Source organism: Tyto alba, unplaced genomic scaffold (assembly GCF_018691265.1).
Source record: "Tyto alba isolate M040663 unplaced genomic scaffold, T.alba_DEE_v4.0 Super-Scaffold_33, whole genome shotgun sequence".
NCBI classification, from domain to species: Eukaryota; Metazoa; Chordata; class Aves; order Strigiformes; family Tytonidae; genus Tyto; species Tyto alba.
The window spans coordinates 3,857,905-3,884,917 of record NW_024881308.1 but is presented as its reverse complement, the minus strand read 5'-3'; the positions used below and the strand labels follow the sequence as shown (position 1 = coordinate 3,884,917).

The 27,013-nt window shown below is 38.5% G+C and overlaps 1 protein-coding gene across 8 annotated transcripts in view; it reads right to left on the bottom strand.

Annotated features, from left to right (window-relative positions):
• PTPRT (protein tyrosine phosphatase receptor type T) overlaps window positions 1–27,013 on the bottom strand; it is a 467,676-nt gene that overhangs the window by 224,331 nt on the left and 216,332 nt on the right. For all 8 annotated transcript variants that reach the window (XM_033003561.2, XM_042800879.1, XM_042800881.1 and 5 more), the window contains exon 7: window positions 9,962–10,255. In XM_033003561.2, the coding sequence (XP_032859452.1) occupies window positions 9,962–10,255 (294 nt within the window). The remainder of the gene's footprint in view (window positions 1–9,961; window positions 10,256–27,013) is intronic.

Genomic DNA, 27,013 nt, shown 5'->3' with positions numbered 1-27,013 from the left:
CCTCCTGCTTCTTTTTTGTTCTCTAGTAAATGCTGGAAAACCCTTCAAAGTGCCACAGGGAGGATGTTAAGGCTTTCAGATTTTGTTATCTTGTGAGTTGTAGTCTCACTTTAAACACCCTTCCAATGGTCTCTGCACAAGATTTTAGCCTAATAATTTGAAGGATTATTGGCAGCTAAAATGAGGATTTCCAGATCTTGAGTAAAATACATTGTAATAACAACTGTCAGGCTGATTTTGATGCTCAAGCCTGTATGCCTCTCCAGCAATATCTGAGTACTTTGATATAGTCACAGCTACGGTCTACTTGAACATGCTTTCTAAAGTCATAAAATATTCCACTGCTTCATATTTTCAAAAACTGCAGATAAAAAAAAAAAAGAAAAAAGAAAAGGCTTTTAAGCTTTTTAGCCAAATAAACTAAAATGCAAGAATAAGTTAAAAGGAGTTGAAAGCATTTCCTTTTTTTTCCTCATTACACTCAGTGGAATAACAGATAATTAAAATGGTAACTAAGTTTATAAACTCCCGCCTAGTCCCATGGCCACGGCAACCATCTGGATCACAATCCAAAGCCTGGGAAGAATGAGGGGTCTTTGCCTCTCCACCTATATAGTGTGAACAAAGGGATCCTTGCATCCCCCAAGGGGGGATGAGAGCTCTGGTTCATGGTTTTCTCATGTTCAGATACTGTAACATCATGGGTCACAGAGGTGTCCATGAACAGAATAAGTGGTTAAAAAGATAAAATAAAATTCCATTTCCAAGCTCAACCAAAATGAAAATGCAACATCCTTGCACAGACAGACATACACACCGTTACAAAACAGGTTTTGTACTCTCATACTCCATCTGCTGGTTCTGCAACAGTATTTAGGACACCAATACGCTTCCCCCTCCGCCTCCCCCCAAGCTGTGTAACACTCCTGCTCATCTGGGTAAGTTGGCAAGTGTTAAACAAGAAGTCATGTTCTTCTCAATATTTCAGAGTCCGCTGGGGAATAAAAGGGTAAAATATTTATGACAAAATGTAAAACAACTAAACATTTAAGGAACCAAACTGTTCCTAAATGTCTTACAAATATCTCAGGGTTAAAAGCATTAACATGAGGTTAAAAATGCAGTGCACTCTTCCATTTCGCCCCTGCCTTGCTTTTGTATTATATACTAGAGCTTCCAAGAAAACCAATTAGTGTGCATTTTATTCTTTGAAATGTTTAAAATTGGGCACTTCCAGTGTATAAACTCTAAACATCTCTTATTATTTGAGTGCTTTTTAATGCAGACTTGTGTACATTAAAAATACATTTAAAAACGAAAGGCATTTATGTTTCAGCTGTCTTTGGAAAAGCAAAAAGAGAAACATAAGCAGGAAGCAGTGAGTAGTGTTTGTCCCAGGACAAAGATAGGATCATAACTATGCAAATCCATAGAGCTTAATAAATACTTTGTGAGACTGGGTCTGTCATTTCACTCCCAGGATGAGTTATGGTATATATTACACACATAAGGAAAACAGACACCTCCTTCAGTCGCTCCTCAGTGAAAGTTCAATGCTTAACACATGCTCTGCAAGAATCCACACATAGCATTATCCTTTCCAGTTTCCTCCTACTAACTGGGCTTTTCACACTTGTATAAAGCGACATCTGGAAACGATCATCTCATCTCACCCTCAAAAAACTAACAGAAGCAGTAATAATATGGTAATAAGGGATGAAATTTTGTGAAAGATGCCACTTAACTGAAGACTAAAAGACACCATGCAATTTAAATAAATTGCTTTTAGCAGGGGACTGAGTGCCTGGCCCATTTTTGTAAACTGTGGGCCAGATTTTCAATGGGTGTAAAATGCTGACTTTAGTAAAACAGTGCCAGTTCTGCACAAGCTAGGGATATGGTCCTGGGAAGTCACATTTTTAGGACCACGCTGGAGACACTATTAAATTGAGGATGCTGAAATGAAGCTGCATAAGCAAAGAGGAAAGAAGCTATTAACACATCAAATATCTGCTTTTTTTGCTGCCCTCACTCTACAGTTTCTTTGAGTGAGCTGAAAAAGAGGAATCACACAATTATCTGAACGTATAAGAGAAAATTCAAACAACATTGTCCTGTGCACAAAGATGAGAAGGCGGTTCCCTGATTAAACTGGTGTGGCTTGGTAATGCAGAAGTTGACATAATTTTGGTTTAGTTTCTCTGTGCACCACTTGTGTCCAGGCTCCAGTCCAGAGGATCCAAAAACATTAAGGTGGGTCTGACCATCCTGTCAGCGACCTTCTTGTACATAGCGTTCATGTGTGCCCAGTGTATTTCAAGTCAAAATACAGCCTGGAAAAACTTCAACAAGAAAAAAATCAAACTGGTTTGTTTTCTCTTAAAATTTCATTGAGACCCACCTTTTGCTTAGAAGCATATAACAGATGTTTAGCTGCCTCAAATCTATAATACCACTATAGCAACCTGTGCTCATGGATTTCTCCGAGTTCAACAAAACAGAATGGGGTTTTTTGTTATTGTTTTGGGCTTTTTTGTTTTGTTTTCTCCTCTTTCTCTCCATTTTTGCCTCTTCAGATTAGAAATACTAAGGCTGTTTGGGATGAAGAGTGGACAGAACTCAGGAGCTAAGAAATATCAAAAAGAACAGTGTCCTAAATTCAGCCAGTGTGAAATGAAGTGCTGGGCAGGTTCACTACTTTTGGAAGAAGTCATGAGGTGCCATCATTAATGAGAACTGTTCCTCTAGGCATGAAAGCCTCATGTCTTTATGGAAGCTGTCATCTTACTGACCAGCCTGTCCACTCAGAAAATAATGTGATATTCAAACCACATCATAGAAAGTCATTAAATTAAACAGCAACACCATCAAGCAGAAACAGTGTGATGTGGAAATTAATAACTAGACTTCATTCTAATAAATAAAAATAAAAACTATTTCCGGATAACAAACTGCCTTCACAGATAAAAAGTAAATCCCTAGAATTTAAATCCCATCACGAGCAAAATCCCTCTGGAAAAAAAATCCAAACCAAAGCACTGCTATGACTGCCTTTATATTCATAACTGTATTTATGCAGACTAAGATAAGGGCAATCAATCCTCATGCCTCAGGACAAAAAGCTGATCTTCTGCGGGGACCAGGAAAAAAAAAATTCCTCACCATATGTACCATGGTTAAAGGCAGTAGGGGACATACTTTTCTAGACTCAGGAATTTTTAGGCATGGGTCACTGCTGGAAATAAATACCAGATTTATGGCTAACGGATGTGCTCCAGCAGTAAATCCCAGCCTCTCCTCTGCACATTGCTGCTTTCCAACACACTGAATTTAGTGCCTGAACTTTGGATGGACCATGGCCTCACGCCAAACCAAGTATCTTCTGAGCTCCAACAATCTGGATTTTCAGGAGTCCTATATTCAAGTCAGTCACTCAGAACGCACCAAAACACTGCTTCCCCTTTCATCATTTAATTACCACCCCTTCTCCTCCCAAATTCCTCCCGTTCCATATAGGTCATCACTGTTGTTATATCCCAGACAACACACCTGCTCCTTTTTTCAATTCTTTTCCAGTAACTAATTGTAGATCTAATGTATCATCTGTTCTTTGAAAGGTATCGCCATGTTTCTACAGCCAATACATCAACAACTTGATATTAATGCTTCCTCAAAAAGACACCTTTTGCCTGGAACACCCCTACACATGCAACCTACCACATATCTCTGCAAGGTGAAGAGAAACCAGAAATACACTTTGCTTCCTACAGAGCTCTGCAGCTTCAACTGAAGCCCTGTCTGTGTTATCCAAGTGGTCTGAAGGTACACTTTATGGGCTAAACAGAACTTGAGACCTGACAAAGAGAGACAAGAAAAGCGTACTGCTCCGATATGCTCATAGACACAAAATGTGTGTCATCAAGAAATACTTCACCTTCTCTTTCAGCTGTTATTTAAAGGGTAAAAGCTGTCTTTCTACTCCAACAAAAATTGAGGAGGGGGAAAGAATAAAGAAGAAGAAATCAAGACACGTTAATTACCTATTTAATAAATTTCTCAGGGAAAAGCATCATCTTACATGTGAAGGGACTTAAGCTGTTAGGATACAATACAGATGAAGCCCCTATCTTTCAACAATGCCACCAGGCTGTTTCCAAGCACAAACCGGGGATCAAGGATCAAAAAGAAGGAATATCATATTTCTGTAACTCTACCCTTATCTCTCTAGCTGACATGCCAAAGGCTGTTGAGGTAGAATGAAAACAGAGTTTCAATCATCAAGCTAAGCAGACAACGTCAATAAAATGGGTACCAGTCCCACAGGCTTTGTGGGATCCACATACTGAAACTCAGACACAATACCTTGCCATTCCCAACAGCTCACCTGCAGCGCTCCATGGCTCTTGGGAATAGGTGCTATCAAGGGAAGAACAACTGCATTTCATTGTGCTACATAAGCCTTTGTTTCAGGGAATTTAGCAAGAGAGCAAAACTGAACACAAGCGGAACATACACTGCAGAGGCTTGTTTAATAGCTGAGAAAATAAAGTCCCTCACAGTATTTACCAATAGAGAAAACAAGAAACTCAAGTAAGGTCTTCCTTCACTGCTAATGCTCTATAGGAAGTGTTTTTCAAATGTAGGCAGTCTTGCTAAAAACCCATCTATTTTCCCCCTTGTCTACATTTAAAGCTATAAAAGACAGTGGAGCCAGGAGTTAAAATTTAACTAATATTAATAGGGAAATTAACATATGTTTCAGGAAAAGGCTTAGAGTAAGTCCAAGTTAAATTAGTCTGTGAATCAGTGATTCTAATAATACCTACACATCAGTTGTACAGAACTCTCTTTCAAGCAACTTGGTATGCCATTTGTGTAGTGCTTTGACTCATATATCAGATTTTTTTCAGGGTTGTTTTTTTTTTTGTAAGCTTGAAAAAGAAAAAAGAAGGCAGCAGTATAGCAACCCTGAATCTTATTTTTCAACATGAACATGTGAATGTTTCCTATTTAACAGGAGCTATCACCTTAAAATTAAAGCAGAAAGAAATATTTTTGAACCTGTTGTAACAACTCATACTAACTCAGTGCACAACAAAGTAACCTTCTGGTTGTTCAGTTTGTGCATTTCATAACAGTACACAACCACCTCCTTTTTCTAACATTTGTAACAGAGCAACAGACAAAAACATTTCTATAAAATATGAAACTGTAGTCTTAAAATGACAAGAAAATGGCAAAAGCTGCTTACTACTTCTAAACTTCCCAAGATTTCATGGCAACAAAGTACCTTCTAATAATAACTAAAGGAAAAAGTTTTCCAATTACTTTTCAATACCATATGACACTCTGAACGTACAGATTATTTGCATTTATATCAGCTACTTTATCCTGAGTATTTTTAAAAGGGGTATTGTATTCAGCAACATCGTTCAAGATTAACTTTTATTTCCCTAGGCCAACAACAAAAATTGAGTATTGATCTTGACAACTGCTCCTTTCTCAAGGAGCTAAATTGCATCCTCCTGCTGAATAACACAGTCACTAGCTGTTTATCTTAAGAGATATGTTGCATGTGATCCATGTGAATTTTTTCACAAGGAGAAACCTCCTATTTTATCATAAACTTGTTTGATGATGAATCATTGCCACACCCATGGGGGGAAGGAAGTGGTGGTGTGCTGTTGTGTTATGGGGTTTCTCAGGACTTTTCTCCTGTTCTTTATCAAGAAGTTCACCTGTCAGGCTGGAAAGTTTCCTGCTTCAAAGCCTTAGGGCCACAAAACCCTCTTCATCTGATGAGCCACCTTTTGTCTTCATCCAAAAAGGCAAAGAAGCTAATGTTCAACACAGCTTTTCCAGATAGTATTTTAGCCAGGTCTAAATATTATTTTTAAAGAAAGTCTTATGTCTGTCCCTTTATTAATATTCATTTTAATGTTACTCTTTGGCCTTGCTTTTCATGTGAGTTCATCCCACAAGAAGGCAAACACTTTTCAGATGAGATTCCCCACACACACACCCCCCCCAACCTTATTTTCAAGGTCTTCCCCTTCTCTTTCCAGAGGAAAAAAGGACTTCTCCCCTATTCTCCCTTTCTGTGGCAACTGGAGAAAGAAAAAAATGCAGGGTAATAGTAAATAAGCACAGAGAAGAAAACAAGCCCCAAGGTTTCCAAATCACACTTCCAAAGCACACACTTTTGAATTAAGTCCACGAAACAAGGATTTTAAAGAGCTCTGTGTATGGCTGAAAAAAAAAAACAAAAAAACAAAAAAAACAACCACAAACAAACAAACCAAACAAACAATCAAACAAACAAACAAACAAAACACAAAAAACCCACATTCAGAAGACCAGTGCTGAACAATTAAACACTACAGGGAACTGCGTTCAAATATACTATTCTGATCCCGTTATCTCCCCCAACCTATTATTCTGGGGGTAAAAAATAGTATTTTATATTTTCCTTTCTTTTAACCACCACTCACCCCTGTGTCTGGTCTTAACCTTAAGCAGCCTTTCTCTTTTCCCCATTCCTTGCTGAGCAACTCTTCCCTCTGGCTGACAGTTTACTGTGTGATGCCACAAGGTCATTTAACCTCCTGTCCCAAGTCATGACCTATCAGAGTCTATGAAAAAAAAAAAAAAAAAAACCAAAAACAAAACAACCAAGCCAAACAACAGCACAAAACCCAGAACAAAAACAACAGAAAAATCATTCATTTACAAAGGCAGGGATTGTCATATTTTCTGGCAGTTGGCTTTTCCTTCAAAGAGGCAAACTGGGACTTAATTTTCAGTATCATTTCTAAAGATCAAATATAAATGAAGTTTTGTAATGCTGTCCTGTAGGAAACCAAAAGCATCACCAGTGGGATAACAGATGCCCAGGCACATACTGTTTATAGAAATTTAGATAAGATATTATCCAGTTTTATTAAACTTCTTTGTGCTCATTTAGAGCAAGACCTTTCATAATTAGTTTTCATGGGTTTCATATAATGGAAAAGTTTTTAAATTCCATGTAAACAACTTCTATTCACTTTGATCAAAAATCTGAAAATCATGAACGATCTTGATAAGGGTTGTGTCATGCTATAATGACTTTCTAAGCTCATGCTGAGCTGTTCTGGTCATGGTTTTGCTCTGATACAAGGCTAACGGTCAAGAAACTCACAGCAGACAACTTCAACTTTGTAAATGATCTTCTGTCCCTTGATCTGAAGAGGAAGAAAAGCATGATCCTTCCCAAATCCTGTTCTAATTTAGAAATGAAAATAAAAAATAAGAATCTCATTGCAAGGTGTGTCTAAATTGAAGACTATGACAGCAATTATTCAGACTTCCTATCACACAAGTACACAATGTCTATGCAAAAAGACATTAAGAAGATTATTTAGTAAAAGGGACATTGGCTTCTCACTGTTGGAAGGTTGCAGATACCTTCTGTTTATGGCTACACTGATTTCTTGCAATTTAAATAACCAAATACTTCTTCTCCAGTATAAGTGATACTCTCTACTATTACTTCTGCAGTCAATTTTGTTATTTTATTAAAGGGCTTAATAAACACAGTACCAACACTAGACAGTCCAGAAGAGTAAGACTACTCCAGTCATCTACTGATTGTATACAAATGTGTAAGAATTTGCTATTTCCCTCTTGCTAAGAAAAAGTAATGACAAAGAAAAGTCCCTGAAAATTCACTTGAAAAAGGCAGCATCACTCATCCCTCAAGTATTTAAAAAAACCCTCAATTTTCATTGATGTCATTCATTATGTATTTTAAGAAAAATCAAGGAAATAGTGCTGTTTTCTTGGTTCAGCACATTTTTGAAAATCTTTACTGTGGAAGTTTTGTGTAATTATCCTCGAAATAGGGTATTTTGAAGGAGTTCCACAACACATGGAAATTGGAATAATAAGTTGCATTTTCTTATCTGTCATTTCAGTTAGCATTTTGTGGAAGTTGTACAGCTTTATATATTGAGTAAAGTCTCTCCCTTCCTTTCAGTCCATGCTCAGTCAGATCAAGATCATTATAATTTCTCCTACCCAGTGCCCTAAACAAAACATAAATGCCATCACCATCAATCTCAACAAGCTTGGTATGACAACTAACATTAACAGAATGGCCTTCTCCAGTTAGATTTTCATTAGTAAATTGGTACAGAAAATAATGAGTTTCTCAGCTTAGCGAATTTGAACAAATTATCTACGTCATCCTTCATGACATCAGTCAATACCTCTGCTAAGTGATGAAACTCAGCAATTTGGGATCCAGTACAAGACATCATCAAGCACAAAGCCAACATCTTTTTTTTTTTTTTTTTTTCCGACCCCTGAATTAAACTAAAGCAAGCATTCTTTACAGGTAGTACAGAAAAGTTTGCAAGTTTGGCTGCTGCAGAGAGTGGGCCTGCAAAGTCACAATGCATAAACTACAGACTAAATCTCAGCATGTCACATTTCCACATGCAAATGCATAGTCTGTCCCAGGCCTAGTTATTTCCGCTGAGGGTTAGAGAATTTGACCACTCTACTGAAGGAGGAGACAGCCAAAAGAGGAGTAGCAGAGCATGTGCCAACCTCCCAAATAGGCCAGGACACCATCCGTGTCACTTCACGCTTTCCACCCAGCTGCATAAAGGCCTCCAAACAGCTGTCTTCTGCCTGTGGACAGGTGCTGAATATAGCAAACACCTCCATGCCAGATCATCATGCTCAGATTTATTTTTTTTTTAATGAATTCTTCTAAAAGAGACATTAAATGTTCACTGCTTTATAACCCATATAATGAAGGCAAGGCAGTAAGGATGTGTGCTCCCCGCACCCCGCCCAGCATACTCAACTTGCCAGGCTTCCTCTCCGGTAGAGGAAGAGGATGATGCTGGGGATGCTCATGATGTGACAGTGGGTGAGGAATGCTAACACTGCTTAATCCCATCCCAGGAAGGCATCTGGCTCTTCCTGATGCATTCCTCACACTTCAGACTTGCTATTTGGTCAGAAAGAGTAATGGAAACCAGAATGCTTTTGTATAACCTTTCCACTACGTAAATCCACTTGCTGTAAATCATTAATTTGTGGGGAGGGAAGAGAGGTTGTAGAAAAAGGAGAGCAGACTCTTAGTCTCTCCACTTTGTTCCCACCACAGTAAGGACCTTGCAAAAATTACAAAAATGCAAGCCTTGAGAAGACAGTTGTGTGGTGGAAAAAACCTGATAGGTAGAAACCTGCTTTGTTCATCCCCTTGCCAGGCACAGAGCTTGATTCCCCTTAATGGCTAATAATTAATGTATGAAAACAGAATGAATACCCAATATATCTGAAACATGAGGAACATGATCCTTTAGTTTTTCCCGGGAAGGCAAATATGGCTTAGAAATAAGATAAACTTTTCCTGTCCCTGGATCAAAATTGATCTGTTCCAATACGAAACACAAAGGGAAGACACTGCAAAGTGTTTGAACAGGTTTCTTTGTCAGAAATGAGGAAAAGAATCAGTTCTATCTAATGGAATACAAAACTGTATTTTAAAAACTAAATGCTTCCTGATACACCACCCTGCACTCATAAATTGATAGAACTGTTTTTTAATAACCTATGCTGAACCATTACCCGAGAACAACATATATTTTGTTATGCACTTATAGGGTGAAAATTTTATAACAGACTAGTCTTAAGAACAATTTATCTACTGGAGAATCGGTTGGAAAATTCTTGCCCATTTCAACAGAAAGCAGCCACACTGTGGCATAAAGTTTGGCAAATACACTACATGCATAAGAACAACAGTTTCTTAAACACTTGCCTATGGAATAAAAAGTAAAATATTCCAGGCTATATCAAAAATCATACTGTCAGTTCAGATCACTGACAAAGCACATCTACTAGGACCATGTTAGCGAGTGAACCAAGGTACCTGGGCTGTATTATAAAGCAGCAGAAACCCTACCTGCACATTTGGTTCTTGTCGTGAGCGGTGGTCCAGGGGGCCCTGTGCCTCCTTCTCCAGGGCGAGTGAGCAGCACTCTGATCTCATACTCCACATCAGGATCCAAATGCCACAGTTTGTAATTAGGAGAGTCTACAATGTGTGTTTCTGCCCAGTTCCCAGTGGTCGTCCGATACTCCACCTCCTTCAATATGATGGGCCCATCTCCAATGATGGAGTTGGCGTTGGGTTTGATCCACAGGTACGTGGCTCCGACAGCCAGCAGCTCAGGAGGGGCGATAGGAGTTGGGGGTTCTGTAGACAAAAAGAAATCATAAGTCCTGAAACAACTTTGTCAAATGGATTAAATTTCCACAATGTATCTGCATTGCAAGGCTGCCCCCAAATCTTTTGTAACACAGGCATAGTTCCTCCTGTCATTTACAAAATCTTTCATAAGAATTTAATCTGTTACTGAAAAGAATTTGGCTTCTATTTTTTGAGCTAGAAATTCAGTCCCCTTACACTGGGGTTAATATTGCCAATTCAGAAACACCTGCAAAAATGCAGTAACCACAAAGCAACTTCTGTTTAAAACAAAACTTAAAAGTCACTTTTAAAACATCAGAAGGTTTATACTTATTCCCTCCTTTAAGCATATGACCAACAGCACTCCATATAATACTGGAGGGTGAGGGGAGAAGGAAGTTTTAAATAAAGAAGACTGAGTGCACTTAGCATATACCATGTATAAAAAGGCTCCAGCACCTGTGAGCCAACATGGCAGAGTATCACCATTGTTGATCATGGCATTGTGGTTCAACCAAAGTGTAATGCTTAACATGACACAATTAGCAATGAGTGGAAAACTCAAATTACTTGCTCATTCTGTGATTTTACCAAGCAAAATAAAAGTTAAAAATAGGATATATTTTTTAATCAAAGCACTGGCTGTATGCCTGATGAAATATTAGAAAATCCAAAGACTAATGATTTTCCCATGGTCAGTGCTATCAGTAGTCAGGATGCTGCTAGAACTGCCTCTAACTGGGGTTCTTGGTAGCTCAGAACTAAGAAAAACTCTAAGGCAACAGTGAATCAACACCTTCTGTCACGTTCAATTGCAAAGTTTGCTTAACTTCATGAGAACAGGTACTCAAGCAAAGTCTTCATGACACTTGAAGAGTGCCTAGATGTATGAAAAGCATCATGAGGAGGCAGGAACTTGGCTGCTGAATATCACCTCTGTGATAAAAAGAAAAGCAAACCAATAAAAGACATCTCAGCAGCACCCTTTGATGAAAGCTGAAAAAAAAAAAAAGCTTCTACAAGGCTCTGGCTGCCTGCCTGATTTTTATTTTTTTTTCCCCACTGTGTCAGTGTATAAATAACACTTGCATATTGGAAACTGCATGAATATCGTATGCCTTGTGGTTTTGAAAACCTGAGCTGAACTGTGCAAGATTATGAGCAGTTTCTTTAATCTCATCTAGCTTTCTCTCTGTCACACTCTAATGTGGTTTGCCCTCAGCCCAGAGGACACAAACTCTATTCTCTTGTGAAAATAAGGTGACAAAAAGGACATCTCTGCCTCAGAAAAAGAAACCTATAAATGTTACAGCATGACATTAATTTTAGAGTTCTGTGGGAGTTATTCTAAACCCTTCTTAAAGGTGATTCCTCAAAGAACCCAGAGAACTGGAAGAAATGTGGAAGAAAGGAGTTTAAGCACTGCATGATGGGAGGAAGATGGGACTTTTCCCTCTGGAGAAGTCTTACAGGTTACCATCTGCTCTGTGTAGAGAAACAAACGCACAGAAACCATTATTATACAAAACAATCAATTGAAATGTTACTTAATTTCATTTCCTCTCACTAACTAATAACAACGAGCCACTCTATCTCCTTGAGACTGACTGCAGGAGCTGTGCATTGTACCTCAAATAAAAAAGGCAATCTGAATTGTAATTGTAGCAGGTGTCCAACATGAACAAAAACTAGTGTCACAAACTAAGTTTTTTGTCGAATGTTTGGTTTCTGCTTTTATTTTGCACTGTTCCCCTAATTCCTGCCAGAGTATTTTTCTGACATGAAATGTCAGGCTGATTACGTTTTGACTTAGTAAGGTTATTTCTCCAATAAATTTGTTTTTACGAAATGCATGCAGATACATTTTCATTAAAAATCAAATTATTATAAATTACAAACAGTATTACAAACAGTTTATTACTTGTTTCTTGGTGCAAGACAATTAAAAGATAGACTTAGTGGGTTTTATTGCCAATGCGAAAATGACATCTTACAAGTCACATCATAGGTGAACATAAGACAAATGAAATACTGAACTCCATTCTCCTGGGCTGTAGTCTTCAGTAGCAACATGATCCTGGTCACTTTGGGATTTGATTGCAAGTTAGAAGAGATTTATGGGACTGATGCTAACTAACAGAGCAGTTTGTCCTGCTAAACAGGCATGAAAGTCTCATCTAGCAAGCTCAAAAAATACTATTGCCAAACTGATTTAAATTCAGAAGACAGAAGCATTACTTTATTTTCTATTTTAGGCCAAATCTAAATTGCCCTCCACCCTCAAAAAAAAAGTGATGGTGGCTTTCTCTTTCCTGTTGATTTCCCCCTTTTTAAGTTCCATTTTAAAAAAAGGTGCTGCAGATTATTAGAAAATTAGTAGTTTAAACTGTTGCTCCCATCTTCTGAATTGAAGAAACTAAGATAAGCAGCCATTATTGTAGTTATTCAAGGCTCAATCCCACCTCACTGAAAATAATGGGCTCTTTTCTACAGGCACCAACTAGACAAGTAGCAATTTTTTTCATATCACTACATGCCAAATTACTGCAAGTGATCTAAACAAGTTACCCATTATGTAGCAAAACTAGCACATAAATAAGGACCATTTTTTACCCTTTTATAACTAAACACACTTGTCAGTTACAGATGACCAGCCTGATATTATGAGCTCACTATTTTAATTAAAATCTCTATGTGACCTTGATTAAATAAACATGGTGACAGATTGGCCTTGTACACATGTAATTGTGATCAACCCTATTTTAAGTCCCATTTGATCCCGGCAGCATTTTATATTTCAAGCTTTGTCTAGCCTGTTGCTCCCTTTCAGCCATTCTCCCTCCTCTGGGCACAGAGGATAAAGCCACAGGCTCCCCAGCAACGAGGGCACCTGGAACTGGAACAATATCTAGCCTGAATCCCAGACTCAGGAAGACACAGAAAGATGTGGTCCCTGGGTTCCTCTTTCAAGTAAACAAAAGACTTATATAATACAAGCTCAAGAAAGGGGAGCTATTGAACACAAGTAGATTTTATTGTATGTGCAAAGCAGGTCCAGTTGTGCAGACATGAAGGGAATTGGGGGTGTGCCTTTCTCCCCGTATGAGAAGAGGAAATACAGCTGTGGTCTACAGCTGAGAAGGCTGAACACTGTTAGGGCTTTAAAATGGCAGAAGGTTTAGTAATGCAAAGAGTGTGAGAAAACAAAACTAACATGAAGGACCAAAAAAGACCAAACAGAATCACAGAATAGCTCAAGTTGGAAGGGACCCATAAGGATCGTAGAGTCCAACTCCCTGCTCCTTGCACGACTACCTAAAACTAAACCATATGATTAAAAGTGTCATCCAGATGCTCCTGAACTCTGACAGGCTTGGTGTTGTGAACACTATACTTTCCAACTACTGTGGAAAACACTCATATTTGACTCTCTGTCAACTGCTCCTGAATACTCTACCACTAGAATATTTCTCTATGTGATTTTCTAAGCAAGTCAACTGTAAGCAATTGTTAGCCGATGGAGAAAAATGGGCTTCATGAATTCTTATAGGAATAAAACTTGATTTTTTTTTTTTTTTAAATTCCTTCCTTATTCATACCAAGACCAACCGATAAAATGTACAGCCAAGGTGACCATGAACTCTTATTTGCATGTGATGGCCTGTGAATGGCTTCACACAAAAAGAACCCCTAACGCCACAAAACACTAGTACCTCACAAAGTTCAACAATTCTGTTTCTGAAATGCTAACCTGTACCTTTATTTTGTCACTAAACTATCATGCCAACACACAAAATTCCTAACATGACTCTCTCAAACTCTGAAATAAACTCTCAATTTAGGACTGAAAAGAATCAGAAAACAAAACCCCAGAGGACCAAGAAAAGGCTGATACACCTGTTAAATAGAGGAGGAAGGCAGGTTTGTACCTGGCTAGGCCACCCTGTCTGTACCTTTTACACTGCTTGATGACCCTGTAAGTCCTTCCAAAACATGTGCTGTGTATGCCCCATGCATAGCCAGGCCTCCAGAGCACGTGGAAGATAGTTGCAACACACACACAGCCAGCCCTGTTCGTCTTCTCACATGCATACAGCAGAGGTTCTAAAAATAAGATCAGTAGAAACAGTGTGTTTTATTCTTTGGGGGTTGAAGAGGTGGACATGAGAGCTTCTATCAAAAGACATTTGCCTGACAAGCAGGATCTGTGTTTTCAAACATGTTACAGCTTACTCCCCCCTACTAATGGGAATTGTAAGCTTTTCTCACAGCGTCCTAAATGAGAAGCTGTGGACTGTGCTTGCCAAATGGATAAGGATGGGACTGGAAGGCAAGGAAACCAAATTTCAAGCTTCCCAGAGCTTTTTTTAAGAAAAAAATACAGCAAAAAAACGTATCCGTATACTTTTCTACAGAACAGGCACAGAGTGTTACAATTCAAAAAGCTATTGAGAATATAAGTATTTAAATGTGCATTTAAGGTGGCAAACCTAGCTGCCTTTTTTTTTTTTTTTAAAGTGGAATCATGTTAAAATCTCTTTGTTCTGATTTTTTGCCCCTCCATCCTTGAGACCAAATTTGACACCTTTGCACAACTGTCTTGTGCACCTTATTGTTGGCTATTAGAGATTCATTTAACGTAGCAGCATCCAGGAGTACCCTTTCTAGATTTACACAACAGTAATAAGCAGTCTGAGCTCTGAATGGCAGTATTTATATTGGTATTGCTTATTAACACACTTCCTACTATTGTATCAAATACAGCAGTTGAATTTTGTTTTCCAGTGATTGTCCTAACTTCCAGTTCCATTTATTGCACAAAGGAGTGGCACAATTTTTACAATTTTACAATATTTAGCATAAGACTATTTCACTGTGCTGACACTGTACTTATAATTTTTTGTCTAAAAGGGAGACATGCAGATCTGTCTTGCAGTAATGTAGCATGCTGACAGCAGTGGCACACGTCAACCGTGTTGGAAGAGTGTGCCCATGGCATTAATGAAGTGATTCATTAATTCACCTGGATGGGTAAATTGCACAAGGGAGTGATATAGTCTGTCTGCTCTCAAAGAAAAGTGCCCCAAACCAATCCTGAAATCAACAATTTTGAATATTTAATTAAAGTCAAAATCCAGGAGAGTGAGTGAAGATGAAGATTCAGGATCTCTACAGCCTATAGGACAAGGGGCAGTGGCTTCACAGCTTTATACATTTTACAGGTGCAAAAGCCTTTACTGTTGGTTTTGTATCCCATTACAAAACAGAGCAGTCCCAGCAGGCAAACATCACGCTTACACGGCAAAGCCGTGAGCATTCCCATACTGTGTGATGCAGCCCTGTGGACATGCAGGTCTCTTCTTGCCCCTGTTGAGATCAACACTGCAGTCATCCTCATGAACCTTCAGCCATAGGATGCTTATGTGCTTAGTAATCAAAGACTGACAGACAAAAATGGAAATTTACTCTTTTAGCTTGTGGCAGGTTGGTTATTTAGCTAAAGAACTAGGACATTAGAGCAGTAAGTGGGGCACTGCACTTAGACACTGCTATATTGTTCTATGGATTAGCCAATTTAATATCAGTATTCTCCATCTGATGCTTCTTCCCAACACGGAAGTGATAAGTAACTTTAGTAGTCTAAGATATAGAATACTCATTTACCACAACATGTCATGCTTTTTTCTTGCTTTTCACTTAAGAGCTAATACTTCTGTCTGCAAGGGACTTGCCATACATTTCATGTACAAGAAGTGAGGAAGAAAATAAATATGATCCAGAAAGATGTGAAAGAATTAAGTGAAGTGGTCAAAGAATCAGCATAACAGCAATGAAAAAGAAGAGGTGAGCAGATCTTAGGGGACAGCAACCAGTACCACTGAAGAAAGCCAATGGAGCAAGAGACCCAGTACTCGGCAGGTTGCTTATCTTCTGCCGTTCCCCCAAAACCTAAAAAATAAAGACTACAGGCTACTCCCATTATATCTTACAACAGTGAAGGTGTAGCACTTGTATATGAAGGGAGAATTTGCTGCAGCCTGATGAAAATGAATACATATTCTCTATGTATTTTCCCCTTAAGAAGCAGTGAAAATGCTCCTTGATGATTCAAATACATATGTTCTAAATTAGGCAACTGGGATGCCTAGGTTTAAAGAGAAGAACACAGTAATGCTTACAGGAGTAAGAATTAAGTAAGAAGAAGGAATAAGAACAAAGCAATAGAAAATCTCTTAACCATTTCCTGAAAGCACTGCAGTTACCATGCAAGACAGCTAGAACAAACACTGACTGAAGAAAGTTCATCTGTATTTGTGTCATCTTATGAAAAAAAAACAATTTACAAAGTTGCCCTGAGACCAGAAGGAGTTGGTACAGGCCCATTGCCTCCTACTAACTCTTCTAATTGTGTTATAGGCTAAAGGAGAGGGGCACCAGATACCAAGTGGGAATTAGAGTAACATACTATTTCATTAGCATTTCACACTATTTGTGCCTCAGAAGCTTAGCCTGAATCCCACCAGAGCCTCAGAGGATGCTTTCATTTTCTAATAAAGAAGAAAATAGCATCGGATTAGTTGAACAGTATCTCATTTCCCAGCGTAAATTAAGTGAATTAGATGGAAGACTCTGTGCTCTAATTGTAAAGCTTATTACAAGAACTCACATAGATTAGAACTGAATGCTTCTTTTTGAGTCATCATTTGTACTGCAAAAGAGGAAAAAAGGTGACTATAGACTCTCCCATGGCTCAGTATTGATATGTAGGAATCTCCAGTACTGCAGGAAAACACATTCACAAGTCTTGTGCACTGAAAGTTCTAGAAGGCAACCTTTCTTCACGTGGATAGGAGTGCTGCCCTATGCCGTGAACAGACAGTCTCTCTAGGTAATCTCTAAGAATGACAAGCTCCCCAGGGTTGGGAAACATGGGCAATTAACTCTCATTTTTAAAGTGCATGTAATTTTCTGAGTTTTTTAACTGCAAAATAGCTACAAAATAACATCATGAACAAGAGCAGCAGTATGCTTCTTGTTGCTTATGGAATTAGGTTGTTATGGTATGTCATTCTATTTACAGAGATCTTTCATGAACCACGAGAGGCCCAACACAAAGACTTTTGTGCATTAAGAAGTTAGGAATCTAGAAGCGGATCACAAATACCCTGAATTACCTTTTACTATGTAGCTTCTACATTTCAGGCCTGTACTAGTGATGTCAGGTTGCCTTTATAGTCAATGGAGAGAAATGGACTCATCTTAAGGTACATATCTAAGATAAAATTAACTGCTCCCTGATCCCTCCCTATTTTGACTGGTATTAAAATTTAAGTGAGATGCATCTTACCTCCTTATTTTTATTTTCTTAGCACCTGGCCTTCAGTGTGAAATACAGGGAGGTATCAGACCAGATAGTCTATTAAGGGGGAAGCCACAAAGCAAGCTACGCAAAGAACTACCTGGCAAGAAATAACAGCGAGCACCTGTACGCTCTTTGAATGCTCTTTGAATGCCCTCATTCAGGGCAGCAGAACTCAGGTGCTGCAGTCTGAAACCATCACATGAAGATAAATGATGATGCTTTTCTCTGGAAAAGATGAGCACAACTCACTTTCCTTTTATATATGCAGCCAGAGCATGCACTGGTGACAGTGATGCCCTTTGATTTAATAATTCAGTACTTAAAAGTGCCTGTCAAAGAAAGAATTTCATTCTCTTACTAAGACTGTTCTGAGGCTGAAGCATCTTAGCCCAGACTGTTGAGAATGTATCACACACAGAAAAAGGTTCAGTTTTCATTTGACTAAAAAAGCCAGTAAAAATAAAAAGACCATGACTTTCTCTAATCAGCATCTAACTGCTCCATTTTGCTCCTCCAGAAGCATGTCTAGCATGCTTGAGCCAAGTCCTGTTCTCCAGACTCAACCTTGATATATTATCTTCACACAATAATTAGTAATTTTTGATTTTTTTCTACTTCCCTCATTTCTTGGAATTTGCCCTTACTTCTTGGAACATGCCCTTGATGACAGACACATCAGATATGTGTGGACTAACATTTTATATTAGACTTGAAATGACCTATGAAAAAAACTAAGCTAGGGTTTAACATAAGAACGTATCTGAATACAGTAAGTACAAAAGTATCACAAAGTATGAGAACTGAGCACCATCTCTCCTTTGATGAGGGAGATTAAAATACTGGAGCTTTCCAGAAACTGGTGAAAACATACTGATTTCTCTACTAGAAACTGCTGCAACTGTGCATGCACCAACAGTCACTCAAGTTGCAGGTTACTTCTGAACCCAAGTCTGAGTTCTCTCTTTCCCCCGTGTGAGAAAACCCAGCGCTACATTAATTTATGCATATTTACACGCTACACTGCTTGTTTTAACAGCTAATTCTGTAACACTACAGTTTGAAACATTGGTCCTTGGAAGGCTGCTCTTTCTTCTGGCTCCACCAAGTCTGTACAAAGACACAGAAAATGGCATCCATATCCTATCTAACAAAGTCCTCTCCACCAGTCGGTAGTCAGGGCCAGCTTTGGCTCTCTTGTGTTTCTAACTCCATGGACTATTTATGCTCATATATCAGATCTTATTAAATCTGTTTCAGCTTTCTGCATGAACAAGCTGCTAATCTCCCATAGGGACTGGAAATGTAAACTCTACAAGCACCTAAAAAAGTAGAAAGGCGGGAATAAACACATAAACCACGAAACATGTAATTTCAGGTCAACTCAAGTTCAAGCAGCTTCATCAGTTGCTATGTTACCAGTTTATGCTGGTGGGAAAGGATGAAGACAAAAAGATTTTATAGCTTTGTCTATAGTGGCTATTTAGCAACTTTTGCTTTCTGGCACATCTCTGCCTGCAGAATGAAAGATCGTTAGTCTCTAAGCTGCTGAAATGGCAAGTGACTGGAGGTATTGACTACTATGAAGCAGCATGGAATGGTTTGTCTGCATTGATTAAGTAGCTTAATCCATAGCAACCTGCTATGTTTGCAGGAAAAGCCTGAGGCAGGATTCTTCATTTCATTTATGGCAAAGTGGGGAATTAAACATCCCATTGCCCTTTACCACCCTGTCCACCACCTAGAGATGTGCAGAACAGATGAAGAGCAATAAGGAAAATTGAGGCAATAGCCAGGCTGGAGTTTAAACACGAGAAACCACCATGGCCATGACTTGTAGACTCAACAATGTCCATTCTGCTGTTGCACCACTGACACTGATCTCTCTTCTTGCAAATACATTATGTACCCCAGAGCTGGGTCAGCTTAAAGAGTGAGGACACTGGTGTGTGCACATGCAGTGCTTTTCAAGGAACTGCTCACAGTTAATCCTCACAATGTATGGGGGAAGCAAGTATCAGTATGCTGGTTTACAACTGGAAATAATGATTAATGGGTGGCTTTATGGCCAGAGACTGAATGTAGTCCTGTGTTCCAGCCTACAGACTTTATGACCCTCTACAAAGAAGCATATGCCAGGCTTGACATACCAATTTAGGCTCTTTCATCCCATAAAGCAGAATGGTCTGATTTAAGCATTTATTTTCCCATGGCAGATCTGTGAAAAACACTAATCACATTTGACCATGAGGAGGCAAGTCAAATCTGTCATGGCCTCTAGAGAGCTGATGCTGTAATAACTCATAGCAGACTTGCCCACAAGGATCCTGGGGAGCCACTCCACTAAAGCAGCACCCTAAGAACTTCTCAACCAACGTACCCGTATCATGTGAAGCGGCATCAAACAAACTATCCAGGCAACTAAGTCTCAGAGTGGATGGCCACCTGAGTGTATGCTTTCTTGATATTAATCTGAGCAAGAATATAGTTCAGATCTTGGTATTCCTATGTAACTTGGATGAATCACAACTGACTAATTTTAAAAGGAACTTTGCTGAGCGCTGATTTCAGGAAGTCACTCCTGTCTTAACTGACTGAAATCACATACTTCGGCAGACTGTGAAGAACATGGTTAGCACAAGGGAAGAGGAGGGTTTGCTTCATTCAAATTCAAAAGTTTTCTCTTTTTACTTCTTTCTCTGGGAGTAAACACAGATGTACACCCTAGGAAACCCAAAGAAACTACTTGAATATCTGGATATCAAGGATATTTAAATATTCCTTATGTAGATTCCAAAACATCTACACTAATAACACCTACATAAATTGTCCTGAGGTTTATATCTAAAGTAGCACTTTTCATCCTAGAATTCAGCATAGAGATTAATCATCCTTCAACTTTTCCTGACAATAAAATACACAACAAAGCGTGAAGAAGAGCCATGTTGCTGCCAATAACTATTCTGCAGCCACTAAGGCTGTACTGCCTATACAGCTATGTGAGCAATCTAATAATTTATTAAAAGGCCAGTATGGCAAGCATCTTTGTCCCTGGTGGCAAAAAGAATCATATTGTCTAGCAAGATAAACATCAGGAAGACAAACTTGAAGTTCCATGGAAATTTCCAGAACATAAAGGGATCTCTTCCACATTTAAGTCATATGTCAGTCTCTCCTGACAGTGTAAAATATGCATAAAAGAAGAAAATCTGCTTGCTACACAGAGACATACTCCCAAAACTGAATGTTTACATTAAAACTTATTTATTCCAACTATTTTTCTCCTGAAAGAATGAATAAGCTTTCTACTTCTGACTGTAATTGAAAGAATACCTGATAATCAATCCTAATAACCCTAAGTATGTTCTAACAATATGAAAATTTTTTTCAGAAATTACTTTCTCTACTTATTCCATTTTACCTTAACATAAATTGAACAGGACTTTGGACCGTGATCTTCACCCTACTGAAATGTTAAAGGTCAAAAATATCTGACATTACCCAGATGCATCTAAAAGCCTCACTAATTTAGAGATAATTCAAGCTACATTCAATTTATTTTTTGTCTTCTTTTTCTTCTTAATCACATTCATACAAAAAAAAAAAATATATTTGAACATGACTTTGTTTGGAACATGGGGATACATGTAGATTGAACCCATACAATACATGCACACTTTTAATGGTGCACTGTACTTGCAGACAGTTGAAAAGTCATGTCTGTCAACATCACGAACTTCAGTCTGATAAACCCCATTTTATTTCAAGAGTCTTAACCCTGTATCAAAACCTCCCCTGTGAAACAGCCCAGAAGAGACATTTCAAAACCTCTTCTGTGTATGAAAGAACCTATTTTGTAGCCATTAAAGACAAGAGATTGAAGGCCTAAGACAGCAATTTACAGTGGTGAACAATGAATGACATTTCTACTCATCTATTATTAGAGCTACCAACCAGGTGAACAGTCAATAGCAGAGAAATTACAGGGGATGGGAAGTGAGAGCTGCTACTTTACCCAGATGCAGCACAATGGAAAAAATCTCCAACACAGGGAGCAATTCCCTAACCAAGATGCCAGACCACTCCAATAAATCTAATAACCCAACAAAGGAAAAGCAAACAGGGTATTTCCCCTAGATTTGAAGGCCACCACAGATCCAGGATCCCGGAAGTTATAGTTTTACTGTTTTTTTTGTAAGTCTCCCAATATTCCCAACACTGTCTGCAGTTAGTTAAGGAATTCCTTCATTATGTTCATATTCCTTGCTTGCTGTTGTGTTGCTCCTGAGACAGGTAATAAAAACAGGATCTCCTACCATCAGACAAATCTGGGAGCCTATTTAGACTTTGGAAGAGTTTCAGCATGACCTATAGAGTTCAGACTGTAGAACTTGAGTGTTTCTTAATGAGTCCTGTATCTGAAAACTAGCGTTAAGTCAGCCTGGGTCCTGCACAGACAGGATCCTCCTGCATTTGAGGTTATGTAACAGAAACCTGTTCATCTAGAGAAGACTTTATGTTTGATTCCCATGATACCAACTTTTATGCATATCCACCAAGACCTCAAATCAGCTTCCTTCAGAGAAAAGCCCTATTATAAAAATATATATGCCAACGGTAGAAATTATAGGCTAAAAGGTTTTATAGAGGATCTAGCAGACAGAGCGCTTACTATGCTACAAATCTTCCTAAGACAGAATCTTCAAATGTCCAACCATTATCTGCATATATGACTAAGTAGACTACTAGTGGTTTATTCATTGAAGCACAGTTTTCCATCCAGAGTTTTCTGCTCACAGTATATTATTACTCTCCCAACTAATGCAAAATGAACCTGGGCTTTCCTGAGAAGGTTCAGATTCAATTTGGATTTACTGATTTAATCAGCTGAGAGTTTCTTACACAGTCTGGTCCCCTACAGGCATACATTTAGTAAATTCCTGAGATTCAGCATGTGCCACAAAGGCTAAAAACAGGGGAAAAAGGGAATGGGAAGTCTACTAAGACATGGGAAAAACTTTTTTTTTAACAATCTGAAGAACGGTAGGAGGGATTCAGATCCTAATGACTGGTCAATCATTTCAGGACAATGCACACTGGTAGACAAGCTTTGATATACAATCTGCCAGTTTCTAATACCAGTATTCTCTAAGTATGGCTATCAAACAGGTCAAGAATCATCAGGAAACAGCCATTCACCCATTCTTTCTGGCTGAAACAAGATCACTGGACTACCTAAACGTAAGGTAAAATCTGATTAAGCACTACTCTACCACAGAGTGGGGTTTGAGATCACTACTGACTGAGAGAAATGGACTGTACATGTATAACTTTTATACATGTACATTGTACATACCTGCAGTATTTGAACTGCTGTGATGTCTCTAACACGGTGGAGATAAGCGCTGTACAAACAGTGTACAAACAGTCTCTACACCAAACAGCTCGTAACTCAGCACAGGCGGACAGACAGAACAGAAAGAAGCAGTGATGAGTCTCAGCCAGCAAGACAGGCTGCAGTCTTTATGCATTATCATCCTGTTACCAAGTACTTTGTAGTCATAACAACAAAATTGAAAGATGTCAATTACCATAATAGCGAGCACATAATTAGCAGCAGCCTGAACAACTTGTCATGCTGTAAAACCGAGGAATCAGCAACTGAAATGCAAAATGACCAACATACTATTAGGTACAAAAAGTTTTCTTCTTACATTAGAGTTTCAAATCATGACTTGCAAAATTATTTTTCTCCTTTGTAAGGGATGTTTATCACTTTGTACAATGACTGTACTTCCTAACTCAGTGGAGAAGTCATTATGTTCAAGTCCATTATTCTGTGATTTGACAAATAAACAAGTTCAGCGAGGAAATGCCACAGAGTTTGGAAATCTAAGTTTTGAACTCCAGAACTGCATTTTTCACACTGAAGCAAAATATCAAAGGTTGACTATCTGAGAATTTGCTACATACATAAAATGGAATTAGGACTCATAAGGGTTTATCTTCCCATTACTTCACATACATGGAATTCCTGATGATGCAAATCAATTTTAATCAGTCACTGTATAAGCTTTCATATATATCATCTTGAATGTCCGTGTTAGTGATTTTATTACATGGGGATAATTATTAAGAATGGGGTCAAAATTCACCCTTCATACTGTTAGCAAATCCTGTCAGATACCTGGCAAAACATTCTGTTTCTAACACATACCAACATGAAACGGTATTGCAGCATTTCACTAAAACACAGAAACTGTAAGGAAGAACAGGAACACAAAGCATCTAGAACAATCTTGCAGAACTGTCTAAAATGACCTGACTTGATTATGCAAAGTATTCAGTTCTTCCATTTTTCTTCTATTTATTTTCTGTCTTTACAAGCAGAAATCTACACTGTCCAAATAAACTCCAGTTAATACCTGAGGAGATCTTTCTTCAGTGCCACAGAAAACCATTTATTGCTCAAACTTGTAAACTTATATTCCCTCCTTGGAGCCCAAATAAAAATCTCTAGAAGTGAATTGTTAAACATAATCACAACCTTCAGAAGAGCTAGAGAAAAATACTATAGGCCAAATCTTACCCAAAATACTCACATCAGGAAGTCTACTGATTGGTAAGGCTATTTAAACCAAATTATTTTGCTTCACTCAGAGTTCCAAGGTATCCTTAAAACAGTAGAACATCTGAATTGACAACAGGCTGATACAGATTATGGTGTAATGCCTGGCTTTAATGAACAGCGTCTGATCATTCCACTGTCATTTGTTAAACATGCATCAGCTTAGCTCCTGGTAGATTCACTTAATTATTTAAGAAATACAAAGATTATTTGGCTTTGTGCCCAGTTCTTCTCCAGTTTATGCTGGTATAAATCCAAAATAAATGGAGTTACCACTGTGATGCAAATAAAGCAAGTTTCTGATCTTTTGTTCCCCAGTAATCTGAAATGATTTCGTATCCTTCACAGGCAAACTGATAAGAACCAGCACCAGAGGGAACTATTTTCTAACAGAATCTTCACTGTGTCTGCTCTGAACCCATTTGTTGCTTAGTAGGACCCTGGCACAGCTCCACAGTCCAGCGAACATCATTAAAAATGACTTGATGAATTTAGTCTATTGAACAGGTGGCTATAACCAGCCTGGAGGGAGAGGAAAAACTCTGTCTGCTAGGTAGAAATATTTTATGCTTTCTAGAATTGTTTAAAGAGCAATAGATCTATGGACCTGAGTACAAGCAAATTGCAAGCATCCTAATTCCATTAAGCAATGGCTGTCAAAAACTCTGCAATGACCAGGAGAAAAAAGTGGGGGGGCAAGGGAGGAGAAACCACTCCATGCCTGCCTATATTTTTCACCACAACATGAATATTTGATTAGATCCTGGGGTAGCGGGAAATAGGAAATGATGAGAGTTAGTCAAAAAAGGACGCTACTCAGCAAACATAGTTGTTGTAAGGCAGTGGAGTGAAGCCCGCCTCAGAGTCTGGCTCAACTCCCTAACAAATCCAGGGAAAAGCAGAGCCAGCAGCTTACAGTCAAAACAAGCAATGCCAACTGGATAAAAAGTGACTAGAGAAAAATGAAATTGCTGGGGAGCTAGTCAAACTGACAGGCACACACTGACAATATCCAAAGCTGGCCTCTCCGGGGCACAGAGATAAAATAATAGGTTTTTAAATAGAGATGTCTGTAGATGGTCTGTGATAAGATTACACATAAACCTGATTTTAAGAAGTGTGCAATGATTTCATAAAAGCAAAGAACTGAGCTAAACCTATCTGGGCCTTCGGAGCAACTATGGTTGGTTTGTGGACAGGTATTCTACACCCTAAGCAAAGCATTACAGGATTTAATTTCCAAGACACTTAAAGTGATGAAATAATCAGAAACAACCCAAAAATAACCACTGGGACTAATGGAACAGATATAGAACCAGTCCCAAAATTGGAACAAAACCCATTGGAATCAGCTTGATTACAAGTGTTCTTGATTATTAAATCTGAGACAAGAAAAACAAACAGTGGAAACAAATCTGCTGCTTTCATCGAGCAAAATGTATTTCAAAGTTTGCCAGGAGAAGGCTCTTTAATACATTATATTATACATATGCCTTCAACTCTGCTGCTGATCTTGACAGCTGCACTTTAATTTATTTGTGTAACTCTTATTGGAAATTGAGTAAAATATGGAATACAGTGAATCTGCACAGTGATTTAGAGCCATTACACACACATCTGTCACAAACTGCCAGTTTGAACGTGATCTGCCATGCAACTGGCAGGCATTCACTTCATTGTTAATAAAATCTGTGGCTATATTTTCATGGGATCTACCACTATTCATTGCATAAAAGCAAGCTGCCCTGAAACATGGACAGTAAAACTGAGATGAATTCACACATAATGTACAAGCTTCAGTTGCAAAGATAACAGTGGTCCACTTATTCTGATATTATTGAAAATGTCTGAACTTTATCTAAGAATGTAAATCACCTCGTTATATAAAAAACCCTCCCAATGATACAAAGGAAAATTATAATCTAGAACTAAGATGATATACGTTACAGGGAGAAACAAGTAGTTCACACACATGCACACTTTCTTTTCTTTATATAGGGTTCTTAGGAGCTCATTTGGAATTTACCGTGCATGTAAATGCCAAATGAATTTCAAGTACTGTGTTAGCTGCCAATCCATTACACAATCCCTTGAAATTTTAACTTACAACTCCTAACTCCTAACACCAGTTTTGGATTCTAGTCCTTACAGCCCATTGCTTACTATTTAGATGATCTTGTTATCCTGTGGAAATCACAGTATTAACATTTCATACCACCTCCCAGATAAGGTGCACTTATGATGAAACATTGCCCAATGTTTTATAATGGAAACAAGAACATACAGGAGGTTACAAAATAAGCTCTGTTACACAGCAAAGTATTTCAATACCAAAATGACTTTTACAGATAGCTTTTAAATTTTACCACAAGTTTAAGGTCCTTCTTTATGAGACATTACCACAGCAGGTAAGAGCAGGAAAAAAAAGAGGACACTGCTGCCTCATCCATTTTATTAGCTGAAATGTCTGGTAAAGCCTCATATTTCGGAGTGTGAACTAGAACAACTGAGAGGTCAGCACACAATGTCTTCTGCCACCCTTGCTACAAAGAGAAGCATTTATTTTGCTAGGAAATCTAGCACGATGCATTTATAAGAGCTGCAGGACTAACTGGACAACCTCTGGTATTTCATGATCCTGTGAGGCAGGAACAAGGAATTAAGCAGGATCATAACCCCAGATGCCAGGAAAGCAGACTTTGGCCTGTTCAGGGTTCTGCTTGGAAAAATCCCACGGGTCCTGTAGAGAAGAGGGGTCCAGCAGAACCAGCCAACT